The sequence below is a fragment of the Saccoglossus kowalevskii genome, chromosome 6 (genome assembly GCF_978046115.1).
Source record: "Saccoglossus kowalevskii chromosome 6, keSacKowa6.1, whole genome shotgun sequence".
Classification (NCBI taxonomy): Eukaryota; Metazoa; Hemichordata; class Enteropneusta; family Harrimaniidae; genus Saccoglossus; species Saccoglossus kowalevskii.
This window is the reverse complement of record NC_140646.1, coordinates 4,316,175-4,340,660: the sequence shown is the minus strand read 5'-3', so window position 1 is coordinate 4,340,660 and position 24,486 is coordinate 4,316,175. Positions and strand designations below refer to the sequence as shown.

At 35.2% G+C, this 24,486-nt stretch overlaps 1 protein-coding gene across 1 annotated transcript; it reads left to right on the top strand.

Annotated features, from left to right (window-relative positions):
• Positions 1–17,985: 17,985 nt before the first annotated feature.
• Positions 17,986–24,395, top strand: LOC146741476 (tudor domain-containing protein 5-like). Its single transcript, XM_085499904.1, has 7 exons — positions 17,986–18,679; positions 19,208–19,389; positions 20,549–20,605; positions 21,097–21,256; positions 21,786–21,910; positions 24,090–24,195; positions 24,361–24,395. The coding sequence occupies exons 1-7, from the start codon at positions 17,986–17,988 to the stop codon at positions 24,393–24,395; spliced, it is 1,359 nt and encodes a 452-aa protein (XP_085356030.1).
• The last annotated feature ends 91 nt before the right edge of the window (positions 24,396–24,486 follow it).

Sequence of the window (24,486 nt, the reverse complement as noted above, 5' to 3'; positions counted from 1 at the left end):
AATTGTCTGTAATATTCTTAGGCAGTGGGATCCATAATACTTACGTTTACAATTGTCTGTAATATTCTTAGGTAGTGGGATCCATAATACTTACGTTTACAATTGTCTGTAATATTCTTAGGCAGGGGGATCCACAATACTTACGTTTACAATTGTCTGTAATATTCTTAGGCAGTGGGATCCATAATACTTACGTATACAATTGTCTGTAATATTCTTAGGCAGTGGGGTCCATAATACTTACGTTTACAATTGTCTGTAATATTCTTAGGCAGTGGGATCCATAATACTTACGTTTACAATTGTCTGTAATATTCTTAGGCAGTGGGATCCATAATACTTACGTTTACAATTGTCTGTATTATTCTTAGGCAGTGGGGTCCATAATACTTACGTTTACAATTGTCTGTAATATTCTTAGGTAGTGTAAAACCATATACTTACGTTTACAATTGTCTGTAATATTCATAGACAGTGGGATCCATAATACTTACGTTTACAATTGTCTGTAATATTCTTAGGCAGTGGGATCCATAATACTTACGTTTACAATTGTCTGTAATATTCTTAGACAGTGGGATCCATAATACTTACGATTACAATTGTCTGTAATATTCTTAGGCAGTGGGGTCCATAATACTTACGTTTACAATTGTCTGTAATATTCTTAGGCAGTGGGATCCATAATACTTACGTTTACAATTGTCTGTAATATTCTTAGGTAGTGGGATCCATAATACTTACGTTTACAATTGTCTGTAATATTCTTAGGCAGGGGGATCCACAATACTTACGTTTACAATTGTCTGTAATATTCTTAGGCAGTGGGATCCATAATACTTACGTATACAATTGTCTGTAATATTCTTGGGCAGTGGGATCCATAATACTTACGTTTACAATTGTCTGTAATATTCTTAGGCAGTGGGATCCATAATACTTACGTTTACAATTGTCTGTAATATTGTCAGGCAGTGGGATCCATAATACTTACGTTTACAATTGTCTGTAATATTGTCAGGCAGACGGATCATTAATACTTACGTTTACATTTGTCTGTAATATTCTTAGGCAGTGGGATCCATAATACTTACGTTTACAATTGTCTGTAATATTCTTAGGCAGTGGGATCCATAATACTTACGTTTACAATTGTCTGTAATATTCTTAGGCAGTGGGATCCATAATACTTACGTTTACAATTGTCTGTAATATTCTTAGGCAGTGGGATCCATAATACTTACGTTTACAATTGTCTGTAAAATTCTTAGGCAGTGGGATCCATAATACTTACGTTTACAATTGTCTCTAATATCCTTAGGCAGTGTAAAACCATATGCTTACGTTTACAATTGTCTCTAATATTCTTAGGCAGTGGGATCCATAATACTTACGTTTACAATTGTCTGTAATATTCTTAGGCAGTGGGGTCCATAATACTTACGTTTACAATTGTCTGTAATATTCTTAGGCAGTGGGATCCATAATACTTACGTTTACAATTGTCTGTAATATTCTTAGGTAGTGGGATCCATAATACTTACGATTACAATTGTCTGTAATATTCTTAGACAGTGAGATCCATAATACTTACGTTTACAATTGTCTGTAATATTCTTGGGCAGTGGGATCCATAATACTTACGTTTACAATTGTCTGTAATATTCTTAGGCAGTGGGATCCATAATACTTACGTTTACAATTGTCTGTAATATTGTCAGGCAGTGGGATCCATAATACTTCCGTTAACAATTGTCTGTAATATTGTCAGGCAGACGGATCATTAATACTTACGTTTACATTTGTCTGTAATATTCTTAGGCAGTGGGATCCATAATACTTACGTTTACAATTGTCTGTAATATTCTTAGGCAGTGGGATCCATAATACTTACGTTTACAATTGTCTGTAATATTCTTAGGCAGTGGGATCCATAATACTTACGTTTACAATTGTCTGTAATATTCTTAGGCAGTGGGATCCATAATACTTACGTTTACAATTGTCTGTAATATTCTTAGACAGTGGGATCCATAATACTTACGATTACAATTGTCTGTAATATTCTAAGGCAGTGGGATCCATAATACTTACGTTTACAATTGTCTGTAATATTGTCAGGCAGTGGGATCCATAATACTTACGTTTACATTTGTCTGTAATATTCTTAGGCAGTGGGATCCATAATACTTACGTTTACAATTGTCTGTAATATTCTTAGGCAGTGGGATCCATAATACTTACGTTTACAATTGTCTGTAATATTCTTAGGCAGTGGGATCCATAATACTTACGTTTACAATTGTCTGTAATATTCTTAGGTAGTGGGATCCATAATACTTACGATTACAATTGTCTGTAATATTCTTAGACAGTGAGATCCATAATACTTACGTTTACAATTGTCTGTAATATTCTTGGGCAGTGGGATCCATAATACTTACGTTTACAATTGTCTGTAATATTCTTAGGCAGTGGGATCCATAATACTTACGTTTACAATTGTCTGTAATATTGTCAGGCAGTGGGATCCATAATACTTCCGTTAACAATTGTCTGTAATATTGTCAGGCAGACGGATCATTAATACTTACGTTTACATTTGTCTGTAATATTCTTAGGCAGTGGGATCCATAATACTTACGTTTACAATTGTCTGTAATATTCTTAGGCAGTGGGATCCATAATACTTACGTTTACAATTGTCTGTAATATTCTTAGGCAGTGGGATCCATAATACTTACGTTTACAATTGTCTGTAATATTCTTAGGTAGTGGGATCCATAATACTTACGTTTACAATTGTCTGTAATATTCTTAGACAGTGGGATCCATAATACTTACGATTACAATTGTCTGTAATATTCTAAGGCAGTGGGATCCATAATACTTACGTTTACAATTGTCTGTAATATTGTCAGGCAGTGGGATCCATAATACTTACGTTTACATGTGTCTGTAATATTCTTAGGCAGTGGGATCCATAATACTTACGTTTACAATTGTCTGTAATATTCTTAGGCAGTGGGGTCCATAATACTTACGTTTACAATTGTCTGTAATATTCTTAGGCAGTGGGGTCCATAATACTTACGTTTACAATTGTCTGTAATATTCTTAGGCAGTGGGATCCATAATACTTACGTTTACAATTGTCTGTAATATTCTTAGGTAGTGGGATCCATAATACTTACGTTTACAATTGTCTGTAATATTCTTAGGCAGGGGGATCCACAATACTTACGTTTACAATTGTCTGTAATATTCTTAGGCAGTGGGATCCATAATACTTACGTATACAATTGTCTGTAATATTCTTAGGCAGTGGGGTCCATAATACTTACGTTTACAATTGTCTGTAATATTCTTAGGCAGTGGGATCCATAATACTTACGTTTACAATTGTCTGTAATATTCTTAGGCAGTGGGATCCATAATACTTACGTTTACAATTGTCTGTATTATTCTTAGGCAGTGGGGTCCATAATACTTACGTTTACAATTGTCTGTAATATTGTCAGGCAGTGGGATCCATAATACTTCCGTTAACAATTGTCTGTAATATTGTCAGGCAGACGGATCATTAATACTTACGTTTACATTTGTCTGTAATATTCTTAGGCAGTGGGATCCATAATACTTACGTTTACAATTGTCTGTAATATTCTTAGGCAGTGGGATCCATAATACTTACGTTTACAATTGTCTGTAATATTCTTAGGCAGTGGGATCCATAATACTTACGTTTACAATTGTCTGTAATATTCTTAGGTAGTGGGATCCATAATACTTACGATTACAATTGTCTGTAATATTCTTAGACAGTGAGATCCATAATACTTACGTTTACAATTGTCTGTAATATTCTTGGGCAGTGGGATCCATAATACTTACGTTTACAATTGTCTGTAATATTCTTAGGCAGTGGGATCCATAATACTTACGTTTACAATTGTCTGTAATATTGTCAGGCAGTGGGATCCATAATACTTCCGTTAACAATTGTCTGTAATATTGTCAGGCAGACGGATCATTAATACTTACGTTTACATTTGTCTGTAATATTCTTAGGCAGTGGGATCCATAATACTTACGTTTACAATTGTCTGTAATATTCTTAGGCAGTGGGATCCATAATACTTACGTTTACAATTGTCTGTAATATTCTTAGGCAGTGGGATCCATAATACTTACGTTTACAATTGTCTGTAATATTCTTAGGCAGTGGGATCCATAATACTTACGTTTACAATTGTCTGTAATATTCTTAGGCAGTGGGATCCATAATACTTACGATTACAATTGTCTGTAATATTCTTAGACAGTGAGATCCATAATACTTACGTTTACAATTGTCTGTAATATTCTTAGGCAGTGGGATCCATAATACTTACGTTTACAATTGTCTGTAATATTGTCAGGCAGTGGGATCCATAATACTTACGTTTACAATTGTCTGTAATATTCTTAGGTAGTGGGATCCATAATACTTACGATTACAATTGTCTGTAATATTCTTAGACAGTGAGATCCATAATACTTACGTTTACAATTGTCTGTAATATTCTTAGGCAGTGGGATCCATAATACTTACGTTTACAATTGTCTGTAATATTGTCAGGCAGTGGGATCCATAATACTTCCGTTAATAATTGTCTGTAATATTGTCAGGCAGACGGATCATTAATACTTACGTTTACATTTGTCCGTAATATTCTTAGGCAGTGGGATCCATAATACTTACGTTTACAATTGTCTGTAATATTCTTAGGCAGTGGGATCCATAATACTTACGTTTACAATTGTCTGTAATATTCTTAGGCAGTGGGATCCATAATACTTACGTTTACAATTGTCTGTAATATTCTTAGGCAGTGGGATCCATAATACTTACGTTTACAATTGTCTGTAATATTCTTAGACAGTGGGATCCATAATACTTACGATTACAATTGTCTGTAATATTCTAAGGCAGTGGGATCCATAATACTTACGTTTACAATTGTCTGTAATATTGTCAGGCAGTGGGATCCATAATACTTACGTTTACATTTGTCTGTAATATTCTTAGGCAGTGGGATCCATAATACTTACGTTTACAATTGTCTGTAATATTCTTAGGCAGTGGGATCCATAATACTTACGTTTACAATTGTCTGTAATATTCTTAGGCAGTGGGGTCCATAATACTTACGTTTACAATTGTCTGTAATATTCTTAGGCAGTGGGATCCATAATACTTACGTTTACAATTGTCTGTAATATTCTTAGGTAGTGGGATCCATAATACTTACGTTTACAATTGTCTGTAATATTCTTAGGCAGTGGGATCCATAATACTTACGTATACAATTGTCTGTAATATTCTTAGGCAGTGGGGTCCATAATACTTACGTTTACAATTGTCTGTAATATTCTTAGGCAGTGGGATCCATAATACTTACGTTTACAATTGTCTGTAATATTCTTAGGCAGTGGGATCCATAATACTTACGTTTACAATTGTCTGTATTATTCTTAGGCAGTGGGGTCCATAATACTTACGTTTACAATTGTCTGTAATATTCTTAGGCAGTGTAAAACCATATACTTACGTTTACAATTGTCTGTAATATTCTTAGACAGTGGGATCCATAATACTTACGTTTACAATTGTCTGTAATATTCTTAGGCAGTGGGATCCATAATACTTACGTTTACAATTGTCTGTAATATTCTTAGACAGTGGGATCCATAATACTTACGATTACAATTGTCTGTAATATTCTAAGGCAGTGGGATCCATAATACTTACGTTTACAATTGTCTGTAATATTGTCAGGCAGTGGGATCCATAATACTTACGTTTACATTTGTCTGTAATATTCTTAGGCAGTGGGATCCATAATACTTACGTTTACAATTGTCTGTAATATTCTTAGGCAGTGGGGTCCATAATACTTACGTTTACAATTGTCTGTAATATTCTTAGGCAGTGGGATCCATAATACTTACGTTTACAATTGTCTGTAATATTCTTAGGTAGTGGGATCCATAATACTTACGTTTACAATTGTCTGTAATATTCTTAGGCAGGGGGATCCACAATACTTACGTTTACAATTGTCTGTAATATTCTTAGGCAGTGGGATCCATAATACTTACGTATACAATTGTCTGTAATATTCTTAGGCAGTGGGGTCCATAATACTTACGTTTACAATTGTCTGTAATATTCTTAGGCAGTGGGATCCATAATACTTACGTTTACAATTGTCTGTAATATTCTTAGGCAGTGGGATCCATAGTACTTACGTTTACAATTGTCTGTATTATTCTTAGGCAGTGGGATCCATAATACTTACGTTTACAATTGTCTATAATATTCTTAGGCAATGTAAAACCATATACTTACGTTTACAATTGTCTGTAATATTCTTAGACAGTGGGATCCATAATACTTACGTTTACAATTGTCTGTAATATTCTCAGGCAGTGGGATCCATAATACTTACGTTTACAATTGTCTGTAATATTCTTAGGCAGTGGGATCCATAATACTTACGTTTACAATTGTCTGTAATATTCTTAGGTAGTGGGATCCATAATACTTACGTTTACAATTGTCTGTAATATTCTTAGGCAGGGGGATCCACAATACTTACGTTTACAATTGTCTGTAATATTCTTAGGCAGTGGGATCCATAATACTTACGTATACAATTGTCTGTAATATTCTTAGGCAGTGGGGTCCATAATACTTACGTTTACAATTGTCTGTAATATTCTTAGGCAGTGGGATCCATAATACTTACGTTTACAATTGTCTGTAATATTCTTAGGCAGTGGGATCCATAATACTTACGTTTACAATTGTCTGTATTATTCTTAGGCAGTGGGGTCCATAATACTTACGTTTACAATTGTCTGTAATATTCTTAGGCAGTGTAAAACCATATACTTACGTTTACAATTGTCTGTAATATTCTTAGACAGTGGGATCCATAATACTTACGTTTACAATTGTCTGTAATATTCTTAGGCAGTGGGATCCATAATACTTACGTTTACAATTGTCTGTAATATTCTTAGACAGTGGGATCCATAATACTTACGATTACAATTGTCTGTAATATTCTAAGGCAGTGGGATCCATAATACTTACGTTTACAATTGTCTGTAATATTGTCAGGCAGTGGGATCCATAATACTTACGTTTACATTTGTCTGTAATATTCTTAGGCAGTGGGATCCATAATACTTACGTTTACAATTGTCTGTAATATTCTTAGGCAGTGGGGTCCATAATACTTACGTTTACAATTGTCTGTAATATTCTTAGGCAGTGGGATCCATAATACTTACGTTTACAATTGTCTGTAATATTCTTAGGTAGTGGGATCCATAATACTTACGTTTACAATTGTCTGTAATATTCTTAGGCAGGGGGATCCACAATACTTACGTTTACAATTGTCTGTAATATTCTTAGGCAGTGGGATCCATAATACTTACGTATGCAATTGTCTGTAATATTCTTAGGCAGTGGGGTCCATAATACTTACGTTTACAATTGTCTGTAATATTCTTAGGCAGTGGGATCCATAATACTTACGTTTACAATTGTCTGTAATATTCTTAGGCAGTGGGATCCATAGTACTTACGTTTACAATTGTCTGTATTATTCTTAGGCAGTGGGATCCATAATACTTACGTTTACAATTGTCTGTAATATTCTTAGGCAGTGTAAAACCATATACTTACGTTTACAATTGTCTGTAATATTCTTAGACAGTGGGATCCATAATACTTACGTTTACAATTGTCTGTAATATTCTCAGGCAGTGGGATCCATAATACTTACGTTTACAATTGTCTGTAATATTCTTAGACAGTGGGATCCACAATACTTACGTTTACAATTGTCTGTAATATTTTTAAGCAGTGGGATCCATAGTACTTACGTTTTCAATTGTCTGTAATATTCTTAGGCAGTGGGATCCATAATACTTACGTTTACAATTGTCTGTAATATTCTTAGGCAGTGGGATCCATAATACTTACGTTTACAATTGTCTGTAATATTCTTAGGCAGTGGGATCCATAATACTTACGTTTACAATTGTCTGTAATATTCTTAGGCAGTGGGATCCATAATACTTACGTTTACAATTGTCTGTAATATTCTTAGGCAGTGGGATCCATAATACTTACGTTTACAATTGTCTGTAATATTCTTAGGCAGTGGGATCCATAATCTAACATCTGCAAACAAAATGGTTCCTGAACTTTTTCACATTGAAACAATGATACCAACACATGCCTGGCAGTAATTCAAAATGTACATACATTTGGTCTCTAAAACGTAGTGTTATATATATTATTGTAAAAATATAGTATTATTGTTGTTGTTCAAATAAAAAAAAAAAAATAAAAAAAAAATCACTCATGAACTGTATAACCTACAATAAAGTAATTGCCAATCCCTTAACTCATAGTAGTCTAAGCCCTAAACTCATAGTAGTCTAAGCCCTAAACTCATAGTAGTCTAATCCATAAACTCATAGTAGTCTAATCCCTAAACTCATAGTAGTCTAATCTCTAAACTCATAGTAGTCTAAGCCCTAAACTCATAGTAGTCTAATCCCTAAACTCATAGTAGTCTAATCCATAAACTCATAGTAGTCTAATCCCTAAACTCATAGTAGTCTAATCCCTAAACTCATAGTAGTCTAATCCCTAAACTCATAGTAGTCTAAGCCCTAAACTCATAGTAGTCTAAGCCCTAAACTCATAGTAGTCTAAGCCCTAAACTCATAGTAGTCTAATCCCTAAACTCATAGTAGTCTAATCCCTAAACTCATAGTAGTCTAAGCCCTAAACTCATAGTAGTCTAATCTCTAAACTCATTGTAGTCTAAGCCCTAAACTCATAGTAGTCTAATCCCTAAACTCATAGTAGTCTAATCTCTAAACTCATAGTAGTCTAAGCCCTAAACTCATAGTAGTCTAATCCCTAAACTCATAGTAGTCTAATCCCTAAACTCATAGTAGTCTAATCCCTAAACTCATAGTAGTCTAATCCCTAAACTCATAGTAGTCTAATCCCTAAACTCATAGTAGTCTAATCCCTAAACTCATAGTAGTCTAATCCCTAAACTCATAGTAGTCTAATCTCTAAACTCATAGTAGTCTAATCCCTAAACTCATAGTAGTCTAATCCCTAAACTCATAGTAGTCTAATCTCTAAACTCATAGTAGTCTAATCCCTAAACTCATAGTAGTCTAAGCCCTAAACTCATAGTAGTCTAAGCCCTAAACTCATAGTAGTCTAATCCCTAAACTCATAGTAGTCTAATCTCTAAACTCATAGTAGTCTAATCTCTAAACTCATAGTAGTCTAATCCCTAAACTCATAGTAGTCTAATCCCTAAACTCATAGTAGTCTAATCCCTAAACTCATAGTAGTCTAATCCCTAAACTCATAGTAGTCTAATCCCTAAACTCATAGTAGTCTAATCCCTAAACTCATAGTAGTCTAAGCCCTAAACTCATAGTAGTCTAATCCCTAAACTCATAGTAGTCTAATCCCTAAACTCATAGTAGTCTAATCCCTAAACTCATAGTAGTCTAATCCCTAAACTCATAGTAGTCTAAGCCCTAAACTCATAGTAGTCTAATCCCTAAACTCATAGTAGTCTAATCCCTAAACTCATAGTAGTCTAATCCCTAAACTCATAGTAGTCTAATCCCTAAACTCATAGTAGTCTAATCTCTAAACTCATAGTAGTCTAAGCCCTAAACTCATAGTAGTCTAAGCCCTAAACTCATAGTAGTCTAATCTCTAAACTCATAGTAGTCTAAGCCCTAAACTCATAGTAGTCTAATCCCTAAACTCATAGTAGTCTAATCTCTAAACTCATAGTAGTCTAAGCCCTAAACTCATAGTAGTCTAATCCCTAAACTCATAGTAGTCTAATCCCTAAACTCATAGTAGTCTAAGCCCTAAACTCATAGTAGTCTAATCCCTAAACTCATAGTAGTCTAAGCCCTAAACTCATAGTAGTATAAGCCCTAAACTCATAGTAGTCTAAGCCCTAAACTCATAGTAGTCTAATCTCTAAACTCATAGTAGTCTAAGCCCTAAACTCATAGTAGTCTAATCCCTAAACTCATAGTAGTCTAATCTCTAAACTCATAGTAGTCTAAGCCCTAAACTCATAGTAGTCTAAGCCCTAAACTCATAGTAGTCTAATCCCTAAACTCATAGTAGTCTAAGCCCTAAACTCATAGTAGTCTAATCCCTAAACTCATAGTAGTCTAAGCCCTAAACTCATAGTAGTCTAATCCCTAAACTCATAGTAGTCTAAGCCCTAAACTCATAGTAGTCTAAGCCCTAAACTCATAGTAGTCTAAGCCCTAAACTCATAGTAGTCTAAGCCCTAAACTCATAGTAGTCTAATCCCTAAACTCATAGTAGTCTAAGCCCTAAACTCATAGTAGTCTAAGCCCTAAACTCATAGTAGTCTAAGCCCTAAACTCATAGTAGTCTAATCCCTAAACTCATAGTAGTCTAATCCCTAAACTCATAGTAGTCTAAGCCCTAAACTCATAGTAGTCTAAGCCCTAAACTCATAGTAGTCTAATCCCTAAACTCATAGTAGTCTAAGCCCTAAACTCATAGTAGTCTAAGCCCTAAACTCATAGTAGTCTAAGCCCTAAACTCATAGTAGTCTAAGCCCTAAACTCATAGTAGTCTAATCCCTAAACTCATAGTAGTCTAATCTCTAAACTCATAGTAGTCTAATCCCTAAACTCATAGCAGTCTAATCCCTAAACTCATAGTAGTCTAATCTCTAAACTCATAGTAGTCTAATCCCTAAACTCATAGTAGTCTAATCCCTAAACTCATAGTAGTCTAATCCCTAAACTCATAGTAGTATAAGCCCTAAACTCATAGTAGTCTAAGCCCTAAACTCATAGTAGTATAAGCCCTAAACTCATAGTAGTCTGAGCCCTAAACTCATAGTAGTCTAAGCCCTAAACTCATAGTAGTCTAAGCCCTAAACTCATAGTAGTCTAATCCCTAAACTCATAGTAGTCTAATCTCTAAACTCATAGTAGTCTAATCCCTAAACTCATAGTAGTCTAATCCCTAAACTCATAGTAGTCTAATCTCTAAACTCATAGTAGTCTAATCCCTAAACTCATAGTAGTCTAAGCCCTAAACTCATAGTAGTCTAATCCCTAAACTCATAGTAGTCTAATCCCTAAACTCATAGTAGTCTAATCCCTAAACTCATAGTAGTATAAGCCCTAAACTCATAGTAGTCTAAGCCCTAAACTCGTAGTAGTATAAGCCCTAAACTCATAGTAGTCTGAGCCCTAAACTCATAGTAGTCTAAGCCCTAAACTCATAGTAGTCTAAGCCCTAAACTCATAGTAGTCTAATCTCTAAACTCATAGTAGTCTAAGCCCTAAACTCATAGTAGTCTAATCCCTAAACTCATAGTAGTCTAATCCCTAAACTCATAGTAGTCTAAGCCCTAAACTCATAGTAGTCTAATCCCTAAACTCATAGTAGTCTAATCCCTAAACTCATAGTAGTCTAATCTCTAAACTCATAGTAGTCTAATCCCTAAACTCATAGTAGTCTAATCCCTAAACTCATAGTAGTCTAATCCCTAAACTCATAGTAGTCTAAGCCCTAAACTCATAGTAGTCTAATCCCTAAACTCATAGTAGTCTAATCCCTAAACTCATAGTAGTCTAATCCCTAAACTCATAGTAGTCTAATCCCTAAACTCATAGTAGTCTAATCCCTAAACTCATAGTAGTCTAAGCCCTAAACTCATAGTAGTCTAAGCCCTAAACTCATAGTAGTCTAAGCCCTAAACTCATAGTAGTCTAATCCCTAAACTCATAGTAGTCTAATCCCTAAACTCATAGTAGTCTAAGCCCTAAACTCATAGTAGTCTAATCCCTAAACTCATAGTAGTCTAATCCCTAAACTCATAGTAGTCTAAGCCCTAAACTCATAGTAGTCTAAGCCCTAAACTCATAGTAGTCTAAGCCCTAAACTCATAGTAGTCTAAGCCCTAAACTCATAGTAGTCTAAGCCCTAAACTCATAGTAGTCTAAGCCCTAAACTCATAGTAGTCTAAGCCCTAAACTCATAGTAGTCTAATCCCTAAACTCATAGTAGTCTAATCTCTAAACTCATAGTAGTCTAATCCCTAAACTCATAGTAGTCTAAGCCCTAAACTCATAGTAGTCTAAGCCCTAAACTCATAGTAGTCTAAGCCCTAAACTCATAGTAGTCTAATCCCTAAACTCATAGTAGTCTAATCTCTAAACTCATAGTAGTCTAATCCCTAAACTCATAGTAGTCTAATCCCTAAACTCATAGTAGTCTAATCCCTAAACTCATAGTAGTCTAAGCCCTAAACTCATAGTAGTCTAAGCCCTAAACTCATAGTAGTCTAATCCCTAAACTCATAGTAGTCTAATCCCTAAACTCATAGTAGTCTAAGCCCTAAACTCATAGTAGTCTAATCCCTAAACTCATAGTAGTCTAATCTCTAAACTCATAGTAGTCTAATCCCTAAACTCATAGTAGTCTAATCCCTAAACTCATAGTAGTCTAATCCCTAAACTCATAGTAGTCTAAGCCCTAAACTCATAGTAGTCTAAGCCCTAAACTCATAGTAGTCTAAGCCCTAAACTCATAGTAGTCTAAGCCCTAAACTCATAGTAGTCTAATCCCTAAACTCATAGTAGTCTAATCTCTAAACTCATAGTAGTCTAAGCCCTAAACTCATAGTAGTCTAATCCCTAAACTCATAGTAGTCTAATCCCTAAACTCATAGTAGTCTAAGCCCTAAACTCATAGTAGTCTAATCCCTAAACTCATAGTAGTCTAATCCCTAAACTCATAGTAGTCTAATCTCTAAACTCATAGTAGTCTAATCCCTAAACTCATAGTAGTCTAATCCCTAAACTCATAGTAGTCTAATCCCTAAACTCATAGTAGTCTAATCCCTAAACTCATAGTAGTCTAAGCCCTAAACTCATAGTAGTATAAGCCCTAAACTCATAGTAGTCTAATCCCTAAACTCATAGTAGTCTAATCCCTAAACTCATAGTAGTCTAATCCCTAAACTCATAGTAGTCTAATCCCTAAACTCATAGTAGTCTAAGCCCTAAACTCATAGTAGTCTAATCCCTAAACTCATAGTAGTCTAAGCCCTAAACTCATAGTAGTCTAAGCCCTAAACTCATAGTAGTCTAAGCCCTAAACTCATAGTAGTCTAAGCCCTAAACTCATAGTAGTCTAATCCCTAAACTCATAGTAGTCTAATCTCTAAACTCATAGTAGTCTAATCCCTAAACTCATAGTAGTCTAATCCCTAAACTCATAGTAGTCTAATCTCTAAACTCATAGTAGTCTAATCCCTAAACTCATAGTAGTCTAATCCCTAAACTCATAGTAGTATAAGCCCTAAACTCATAGTAGTCTAAGCCCTAAACTCATAGTAGTATAAGCCCTAAACTCATAGTAGTCTAAGCCCTAAACTCATAGTAGTCTAATCCCTAAACTCATAGTAGTCTAAGCCCTAAACTCATAGTAGTCTAAGCCCTAAACTCATAGTAGTCTAAGCCCTAAACTCATAGTAGTCTAAGCCCTAAACTCATAGTAGTATAAGCCCTAAACTCATAGTAGTCTAAGCCCTAAACTCATAGTAGTATAAGCCCTAAACTCATAGTAGTCTAAGCCCTAAACTCATAGTAGTCTAATCCCTAAACTCATAGTAGTCTAAGCCCTAAACTCATAGTAGTCTAAGCCCTAAACTCATAGTAGTCTAATCCCTAAACTCATAGTAGTATAATCCCTAAACTCATAGTAGTCTAATCCCTAAACTCATAGTAGTCTAAGCCCTAAACTCATAGTAGTCTAATCCCTAAACTCATAGTAGTCTAAGCCCTAAACTCATAGTAGTCTAATCCCTAAACTCATAGTAGTCTAAGCCCTAAACTCATAGTAGTCTAAGCCCTAAACTCATAGTAGTCTAATCCCTAAACTCATAGTAGTCTAAGCCCTAAACTCATAGTAGTCTAAGCCCTAAACTCATAGTAGTCTAATCCCTAAACTCATAGTAGTCTAATCCCTAAACTCATAGTAGTCTAATCCCTAAACTCATAGTAGTCTAATCCCTAAACTCATAGTAGTCTAATCCATAAACTCATAGTAGTCTAATCTCTAAACTCATAGTAGTCTAATCTCTAAACTCATAGTAGTCTAATCCCTAAACTCATAGTAGTCTGAGCCCTAAACTCATAGTAGTCTAAGCCCTAAACTCATAGTAGTCTAATCCCTAAACTCATAGTAGTCTAATCCCTAAACTCATAGTAGTCTAATCTCTAAACTCATAGTAGTCTAAGCCCTAAACTCATAGTAGTCTAAGCCCTAAACTCATAGTAGTCTAATCCCTAAACTCATAGTAGTCTAATCCCTAAACTCATAGTAGTCTAATCTCTAAACTCATAGTAGTCTAAGCCCTAAACTCATAGTAGTCTAAGCCCTAAACTCATAGTAGTCTAATCCCTAAACTCATAGTAGTCTAATCTCTAAACTCATAGTAGTCTAAGCCCTAAACTCATAGTAGTCTAAGCCCTAAACTCATAGTAGTCTAATCCCTAAACTCATAGTAGTCTAATCCCTAAACTCATAGTAGTCTAAGCCCTAAACTCATAGTAGTCTAATCCCTAAACTCATAGTAGTCTAAGCCCTAAACTCATAGTAGTCTAATCCCTAAACTCATAGTAGTCTAATCCCTAAACTCATAGTAGTCTAATCTCTAAACTCATAGTAGTCTAAGCCCTAAACTCATAGTAGTCTAAGCCCTAAACTCATAGTAGTCTAATCCCTAAACTCATAGTAGTCTAATCCCTAAACTCATAGTAGTCTAATCCCTAAACTCATAGTAGTCTAAGCCCTAAACTCATAGTAGTCTAATCCCTAAACTCATAGTAGTCTAATCCCTAAACTCATAGTAGTCTAAGCCCTAAACTCATAGTAGTATAAGCCCTAAACTCATAGTAGTCTAAGCCCTAAACTCATAGTAGTCTAAGCCCTAAACTCATAGTAGTCTAATCCCTAAACTCATAGTAGTCTAATCCCTAAACTCATAGTAGTCTAAGCCCTAAACTCATAGTAGTCTAATCCCTAAACTCATAGTAGTCTAATCCCTAAACTCATAGTAGTCTAATCCCTAAACTCATAGTAGTATAAGCCCTAAACTCATAGTAGTCTAATCTCTAAACTCATAGTAGTCTAAGCCCTAAACTCATAGTAGTCTAATCCCTAAACTCATAGTAGTCTAATCCCTAAACTCATAGTAGTCTAATCCCTAAACTCATAGTAGTCTAATCCCTAAACTCATAGTAGTCTAATCCATAAACTCATAGTAGTCTAATCTCTAAACTCATAGTAGTCTAATCTCTAAACTCATAGTAGTCTAATCCCTAAACTCATAGTAGTCTAATCCCTAAACTCATAGTAGTCTAATCCCTAAACTCATAGTAGTCTAAGCCCTAAACTCATAGTAGTCTAATCCCTAAACTCATAGTAGTCTAAGCCCTAAACTCATAGTAGTCTAATCCATAAACTCATAGTAGTCTAAGCCCTAAACTCATAGTAGTCTAAGCCCTAAACTCATAGTAGTATAAGCCCTAAACTCATAGTAGTCTAATCTCTAAACTCATAGTAGTCTAATCCCTAAACTCATAGTAGTCTAATCCCTAAACTCATAGTAGTCTAATCCCTAAACTCATAGTAGTCTAATCCCTAAACTCATAGTAGTCTAAGCCCTAAACTCATAGTAGTCTAATCTCTAAACTCATAGTAGTCTAATCCCTAAACTCATAGTAGTCTAATCCCTAAACTCATAGTAGTCTAAGCCCTAAACTCATAGTAGTCTAATCTCTAAACTCATAGTAGTCTAATCCCTAAACTCATAGTAGTCTAATCCCTAAACTCATAGTAGTCTAATCCCTAAACTCATAGTAGTCTAATCCCTAAACTCATAGTAGTCTAATCCCTAAACTCATAGTAGTCTAAGCCCTAAACTCATAGTAGTCTAATCCCTAAACTCATAGTAGTCTAAGCCCTAAACTCATAGTAGTCTAATCCCTAAACTCATAGTAGTCTAAGCCCTAAACTCATAGTAGTCTAATCCCTAAACTCATAGTAGTCTAATCCCTAAACTCATAGTAGTCTAATCCCTAAACTCATAGTAGTCTAAGCCCTAAACTCATAGTAGTCTAAGCCCTAAACTCATAGTAGTCTAATCCCTAAACTCATAGTAGTCTAAGCCCTAAACTCATAGTAGTCTAATCCCTAAACTCATAGTAGTCTAAGCCCTAAACTCATAGTAGTCTAAGCCCTAAACTCATAGTAGTCTAATCCCTAAACTCATAGTAGTCTAATCCCTAAACTCATAGTAGTCTAATCCCTAAACTCATAGTAGTCTAATCCCTAAACTCATAGTAGTCTAAGCCCTAAACTCATAGTAGTCTAATCCCTAAACTCATAGTAGTCTAATCCCTAAACTCATAGTAGTCTAATCTCTAAACTCATAGTAGTCTAATCCCTAAACTCATGTTAGTCTAATCCCTAAACTCATAGTAGTCTAAGCCCTAAACTCATAGTAGTCTAATCCCTAAACTCATAGTAGTCTAATCCCTAAACTCATAGTAGTCTAATCTCTAAACTCATAGTAGTCTAATCCCTAAACTCATAGTAGTCTAATCCCTAAACTCATAGTAGTCTAATCCCTAAACTCATAGTAGTATAAGCTCTAAACTCATAGTAGTCTAATCCCTAAACTCATAGTAGTCTAAGCCCTAAACTCATGTTAGTCTAAGCCCTAAACTCATAGTAGTCTAAGCCCTAAACTCATAGTAGTATAAGCCCTAAACTCATAGTAGTCTAAGCCCTAAACTCATAGTAGTCTAAGCCCTAAACTCATAGTAGTCTAATCCCTAAACCCATAGTAGTCTAAGCCCTAAACTCATAGTAGTCTAAGCCCTAAACGACTCGGAGTAACATGCCCAAAATTCCGCTAGCACTATTTTACGATAGATGTTTAGTAAACACGATCGTCGGATCCACTAGCTTTTACTACATGTTTACACTACACGTCTCAGTTCTCAGCTCACTTTCTACAAAGGATAATCACCTCGGTGTATATGTTCTTTGAGCTCAGTGTCGAGAAACAACGAAACGAGAATCACATCACTGCCTACTAGTATATTTCCTCGTACAATGTAATGCGTATATAGACTAGAAAAAGAAGTCAATATACGATTATACGATAATCTTCAAATGCCGAATTCAACCCGAATCTCTGAGTCAATATGCCATGAGAAGAAGTTAAACATTAATAGTTAATTGTCTACGGTATTTCGTTGTTATCCTGATACAAAATTGTGTTTTGCCTCTCTTATAAAAGAAGTGATTTCGACCGGAGGGGTTGACCATTAGTAACTCTGGGAGATAAAATGCGTAAATTATTTGTTTCCTTCCTGTGGTTTTCAGCTACATTTTTCTGGATGACGGTGCTAAATGTATTTTGATTTTTCTGTCAAGTATATGATAGTGTTTTATTAATATGTTGTTATTGTTATACTAGTATAATCTGTATCTTTATCTTATTTGTTTATTTGGCGGTAACTCACACAATATTTTATTTTATTGGAAAACGCAAACAAGAGACTGTATGCAATTCTAACGTGTTTCCGAATAGATGACCGTGACGAACTATAACTGTAAGTGCGCCCTCAGTCGTGAAAATAAACAATCAATGAATATCTCTTAACTTAGGGAGTTTTATAACTCGAGTTCGCTAAACGTGTGTCCCAGTAGTTAGAAGTATTTCTAATTATTCCAAATTCTTCCGTGTTTATCACTGACTGAGGTAACCTGGCGATTACGTGAAGAGAACGATGTCAGAATTGGCGAAATTGAAGGAAGAAGTGAAGAAAAATTTGAGAGCTTTGCTTATTTCTGCACCAACTGGATTGACCTTGCAGCAAATTCAAAATGACTACCACACGATGTTGGGTCAACCCATTCCCTACAGGGAACTTGGCTACAACACCGTTACCGATTTCATCAAGTCTGTTCCTGATTGCCTCCAAACTCACTATGAGAGGGGACTTTTACTCCTTTACGGCGTCGCAGATGATACAACCAAGCATATAGCTAAGTTAGTTTCGCGACAAAAGGTCGGTTTACGTTGTCGTCGAGGCCGGGTAAGCGGCTACTTGTCACTGGTAAGAAAAACAGCGCCACCTCCCCCCACGGGAGCTCCCAAGCCACTGATGGCGGAACAACCTTCCGTTCCAGCCCATCTACGAACTAAAATAAAGGCCCTGCTCTCTGCATACCCGAATGGTTTGTTGGGGTCTAGTTTCAACAATGCATTCGCCAGGCGTTTTGGGCAGCACATAGACTTTACAGCCATGGGGTTTAAGTCGCTAGGCGAGGTCATCAAAGCCCTTCCAGACCTTATTTACGTACACCATCTCAATGGTGGTGGGTTCAAACTTTATAAGAAGAATCCAGACAGCGATGACAGACGAACTATAAACCAGATTAAAACTAGCAAGGTAGAAGTGCAACCAGCCTTTCTGAGTGGTAGGTATTTTCATATATTTTGGATGCTGGCAAGGATTCATATGAGTGTATTAAAAAACTTCTTTTTTGAAGTCGCGCAAAACAATTATAATGCTCATCAGTTTTTGATTTGTTTCTCATGAATTATCATATTTTGCATTTATGAATAACTTTGCTTCTATCTTTTTTCGCAATTGATCATTTTCAAGTGCCAGTTGTGGGCTGTACACGTTATCATTGAGTTTGACGTATACATGATGGAACTCAACTTACTGTAAAACATACCTTTTTAGCTAGCATGTTATTTTAGCTAATTTAGCTAATTTGTAATTTCACTTATTCAAAATGTTGCTAATTTAAAATAAAGTACATTCTCACAATGACATTGTTGACACTTTAGCTAAATAAAGATTCAGTTAATTCATACATGGAGTCAAATTTGCTAAAATAGCATGTAGCTATTTAAACATGTTTTACAGTATATAAGGGCGCGACAAATTTTAAATATTGACATTTATCTGGCTTTTGTATTCCTAACTGTACATGTAGCAGCAGATCAGAAGGACCATCCAGAGTGCGTAGTTGATAAGAATAGTCCTAGTAAACTGACTGATCTGACACAAACCACAGATGATGATGAGGGAGGGAATGAAAGTTTGAATTCAAGTTTTATATCAGATTCAAGAGTTGATGATTCCATTGACGATGAGTTGAAAGAACAAGTGAGAAAGGTACAGGTGTATTATGCATTATAATGCATTTTTCTTATATGTAGGATATTCTGTTTAGATTACGTCATCAATGCGTTGATTCAGTGTCATTTTGTATCATGAAAATAATTTTACTCTACCCATGTTATGAGGAGATGACATAGCATTTTTTGGCAATTCCCTCATGAGCTATTGTTTAAAAAACATGCATTGTGTAACGCTTCTTGCAACATTCTTAATCATAGTGGGTTGTTTGCATGGTGTTAACTTGTTGTTTATAATTACTGTTCGCCTAGCAATCCCACCTTCACACTAAAATTATACTAAATCACTCTAACATAGAATGATTTAACTTTATGTAACATTATGTTGATACAGATGACAAACTCATTGCAAAATTTTCTTTAAAACTCTGCTTAATGACACAAAATTCTAGAAATGTTGATGTAAGCTTTGATACAATTTATCGTTCATCGCAGTGCCATGTTTTTGTTGACCACATGCAGTTCATTTTATGTACAAGAAACTTTCCAGCTTAGCAAAAACTGTTTATTACCCAAAATTTAGATGATTTGTAGAAAACAGGGATTTCAAGCACCAATTTGGAACTTTATTAGCTGGTTGTCTACTCGGTATTGTGACAAATGCTTGGGTTTTCTATCTGAAGTACATTGCAACTGGAGAACAGTCAGCATAATAAGCACAAATGAGCACATACACAGATATCATTGGAAATATTGAGTTCTGCAAATTAATTTTTAAATACAAGATGAAAAAATTGATTTGATGGATCAGCCATGTTTAAAACAACAAGAAATGATTGAGTCGATATGCTAATGTCTGATCCCCCTGGCTATTAAATATGCTGCCATTCAAAAATTTGCAAAAATGAAAAATTAAATTTTTTTAAAATGATTTTAATGTGAACATTCAACAATGAGTGTGCCTACTGAAGTATGCCCAATTGAACCCACTTGTTTGCCTCTGTTATTGATTTTGGCTTTCTACTAGTCATACTCATCCATTCACTCGCTCTCAGTTTCTTCTTTTTCTCACTGATGAACCTGCTCATATGAAAAAGTTCATTAATGGCGAATATAAAAACATTAATGCTGCTTCTGAAATACTTGTTATTAGCAGAGATTAGATGACTATATTTACTGTCTGATTTGCTTCTCAGATTCTGTGTAAAAGACCAGCTGGTTTATGGGCAGCCCAATTACAACCAGAGTACAAGGTAATACATTATTGTGCATTATAGGTCTATGCAGTGGTATAATAGTGATTACTGTATGATTTAGGCATTTTTGTGATATTTATGTTGTAGGATGATGATTCATGTATCATGAAATATTTATGCATATGATTATGTGTGGTTATTACACATTTACAGATGTATGACAAATGTATGGTAACACTCAGAATATAATATAATAATATAATATTTATGTTGTATGATTGACATTTTTTATGGTGCATTTACATCATATTATAGCATATTTATGTGTTGAGATATTTATATCGACATACAAAGTATAGAATAATTACAAATTTTCTGTGAAACAATACTCATGATAAAAGAAAACTTTTTTTTTATCTTCATTTGGTGCAAAATTAGCTTATATTTTCGGCTTTAATAGAAATGAATGTTTGGATTCACCAGAATAGATACAATATAAGAACATCTTGAGAGATTATTTTTATTTTCATCTTTTTCATTTCACCCAGCAACTTACAGGAAAAGACCTACCATTGAAACCACTTGGATTCTATAGTGTCATAGAGCTTGTCTCTCTCATACCCGACGTTGTGACTATTGAACGACCAACGAACAAAGGTGATTGGCTCCTATACGACACCAGGCTATACAAAAAAGAGAAATCAAAAGGTATTAGATCTCTAAAATGAAAGGAAAGTCAGAGTAGTGGCAAAATGTCTGTTATTCAAGAATACTTTGTCGGTCACTGTCAAACATCTATATCTGCTTCATTCAATTCTCTCTCTGTCTGCTGGTGCTTGAGGCGATAGCAAGGAATGTACATCTGGCTCTGTGTGCGGCTGCTCTGGGGTCTGTTGTTCTTGAGCTTTCTTTCTATTGTCAATCACTAAGTTTTCTTTGGCCTCCCTGTTTTCTTTTACCTTGGGGGAGGGGGGAGTGAGCTGGATGGCATGTGACAGATATGCTCTAGCCATCTCTATCTACTTGGCTGGATAGTGTCCTTCATAGTAGAGACTCCTGACTCGAGCCTTAGGTTACAGACACTTGTTCTGGAGCCCTTTCTAACTTTTTGTCAATGGCGGCAATGGTCCTCCAGCATATATGTTCAGTCAGTATAAATTGATGACCTCTCTAGTTGTTAGAGTAGATCTGTGAGTGCATGTCATGTTTTATATAATATCTTCTTCATTTAATACAGAGACTGCCACTGAGAAGAAAACAAATGTAAAAACTGTGGATTCTTGTGTCAAATATAATATTTGGTATGTTTTGTCATGCCATCCCAATGGTATATTTCTTTCCAACTTGCAAGCAGTGTATATGGTAAGTTTTTTTAATTTTTTTGTGACATTTTTGCTGGTTAGTTCCTGTGCTGCCTTCATGAATACTTTACAGTATTCTCGTTGTAACTTTATTTTCTTCTTGCTTGTAGTAATATTTTATTGTGAGATAACAGCCAGAAATAGCAATGACAATTCTTTTATGATGTGCAAATGTTTGCGTCAGTGACTGAATTCCATTTTCGTCACAAATTATAATGCTTCCTTATTTGATGCTAACAAAGGAATGCGTTTGAATGTGACGTCAATATTCTTGAACGCATTATGTTGTTTGTGCGATCTTAAAGACAATATTGACATTGATCACCAGAGACGTTTGTTTTGTGTTCGTGCTAATCTCTTGTTGTGAAAATTTGTGAACTGTAGCACTGAGGTTAAGCAATTGCTTTTCAAAACTTACTGTTCTAGTTTTTATTGCTGTCAATTATGGTGTTGTTTTCGAAAGTCTACGCTAAATGCCATGAGGGTTTCCTATAACAATGCTTTCAGGAAATTTTTTGGATATCCACATGATTGTAGTGTTAGTACAATGTGTGTTGTTAATAGAGTACAAACATTCCCTTGTCTAGAAAGCTAGTATCTTTATTTACTGAACGCGTTTATACATCTACAAATGGCATTGTCTCTGTAATATATAGTAGTGACATACGTTGGAACTCACAGTTGGTGTGGTACTGGAATAATTTGATTTTTTGATTTTGTAGCATAAACTTAATGTCTGTTTTTTATTAGTCCCCGTTCGGACGAAGTCCGAAAACGGGGACTTATAATTCGGTCTCCGTCCGTCCGTGTGTCCGTGCGTCTGTGCGTTCGTGCGTCCGTCCGGAGTCATATCTCAGAATCCCTTGGACCGATTCCGTTCATTCTTTGCATGTGCCTAGTACTTTATGTGGGACATATGCACATGCAGTGGTTTAGCGATTTGATTCAAAATGGCCGACTGGCAGCCATCTTGTTTTTTGAAAATGTTGTATTTTGGACATGCTTTGTCAGTTTTCATTCAAACTTGGTACATAGATTATACATGTTAGGATACATGTCCATGATGATTTATTTCACAATTGGATCAAAGATGGCCGACTGGCAGCCATCTTGTTTTTTGAAAATGTAATATTTTGGACATGCTTTGTCAGTTTTCATTCAAATTTAGTACATAGATCATACATGTTAGGATACATGTCTCCGACCGTTCGTGAGTTCCTGAGTCTGTCTGTCCGTCCGTCCGTCCGACCGTCCGTGTGTCCGTGCGTCAGTCTGTCCGTCATATTTTAGAATCCTGTGGGCCGATTCCGTTCATTCTTTGCATGTGCCTAGTACCTTATGTGGGACATATGCACATGCAGTAGTTTAGCGATTCGATTCAAAATGGCCGACTGGCAGCCATCTTGTTTTTTGAAAATGTTGTATTTTGGACATGCTTTGTCAGTTGTCATTCAAACTTGTTACATAGATTATACATGTTAGGATACATGTCCATGACGATTTATTTCACAATTGGATCAAAGATGGTCGACTGGCAGGCATCTTGTTTTTGTTTTTTTATGCGGTATCTTGGACGTGCTCTGTCAGTTTTCATTCAAATTTGGCACATACATGTACTTTATACATGTTAGGATGCATGTCCATGACAATTTGTTTCAAAATCTGGTCAAGGATAGCCGATTGACAGCCATCTGACTTTTTGGCCTTACTACTATATTTCCACAATTTATGTACCATTTTCATTCGTATTTGGCACATCATACATATCAGTGTGTTTCATAATCAGATCAAAGATGGCCGAATAACGGCTGTTTTTATTTTGGCCATATTACTATGACACGAAACACGTGTTTTGATGTAAATAAACAATCTGTTGTATACGCCACTTGGAACTCAAGTTTCAAGGACACACTCGCGACAACTCCTCCGCTTTAATATGACGAGCACAAAGAGAACTTAACGGGGACTGTGTCATTTTTATAAACAGTAACTCTATTTCATTTTCTCTTTTTGTTCTGTAATTTACTTTATATGGACTCTGTCTGAAATAAATAATAATAAATGTCGATATGGTTTTAAGGAACTGTAAATTGTTTTTGTATCAGATAGTTGTATAATTCTGTATGATTACAATATGTCGCTACTGATTCTCTTACCATTAAATCTTACCTACTGAATAGAAACATTCCGAAGAGATTATTTATCCTCAACATTTGGGATTCAAAGATCTTTTATCATTGTTGAAGTCAATCCCTGATGCTGTTATAGTGGAAGAGAGACTTACTGGTGAGTTTTCACATCAACACTAATTTAAGCAGCCCTAGACAAGCAATGGACACTTCATCTGCATATGCTTCATTCAAAGATTTATAATTTTTCACAACTTTAATAGATCTATTATTTTCTGGATATCAAAGTGTAACCACAGTTTTCTAACTCTTTATTTAACAGACATTCACATAGCAATAGAGATTTCTACAACATAATTTGTACTGTCTTATGTCAAGTGATAATAGATAATTATTGATTCACCACAGCTCAGATTTTGTTTGTAACGAAACACATTAAATGTATTCT

Coding starts and splice junctions, on each gene's coding strand:
- LOC146741476 (XM_085499904.1), top strand. CDS start 17,986: ATGTCAGAATTGGCGAAATTGAAGGAAGAAGTGAAGAAAAATTTGAGA. Junction 19,390..20,548: donor TGAAAGAACAAGTGAGAAAG/GTACAGGTGTAT, acceptor TTTGCTTCTCAG/ATTCTGTGTAAAAGACCAGC. Junction 20,606..21,096: donor AATTACAACCAGAGTACAAG/GTAATACATTAT, acceptor CATTTCACCCAG/CAACTTACAGGAAAAGACCT.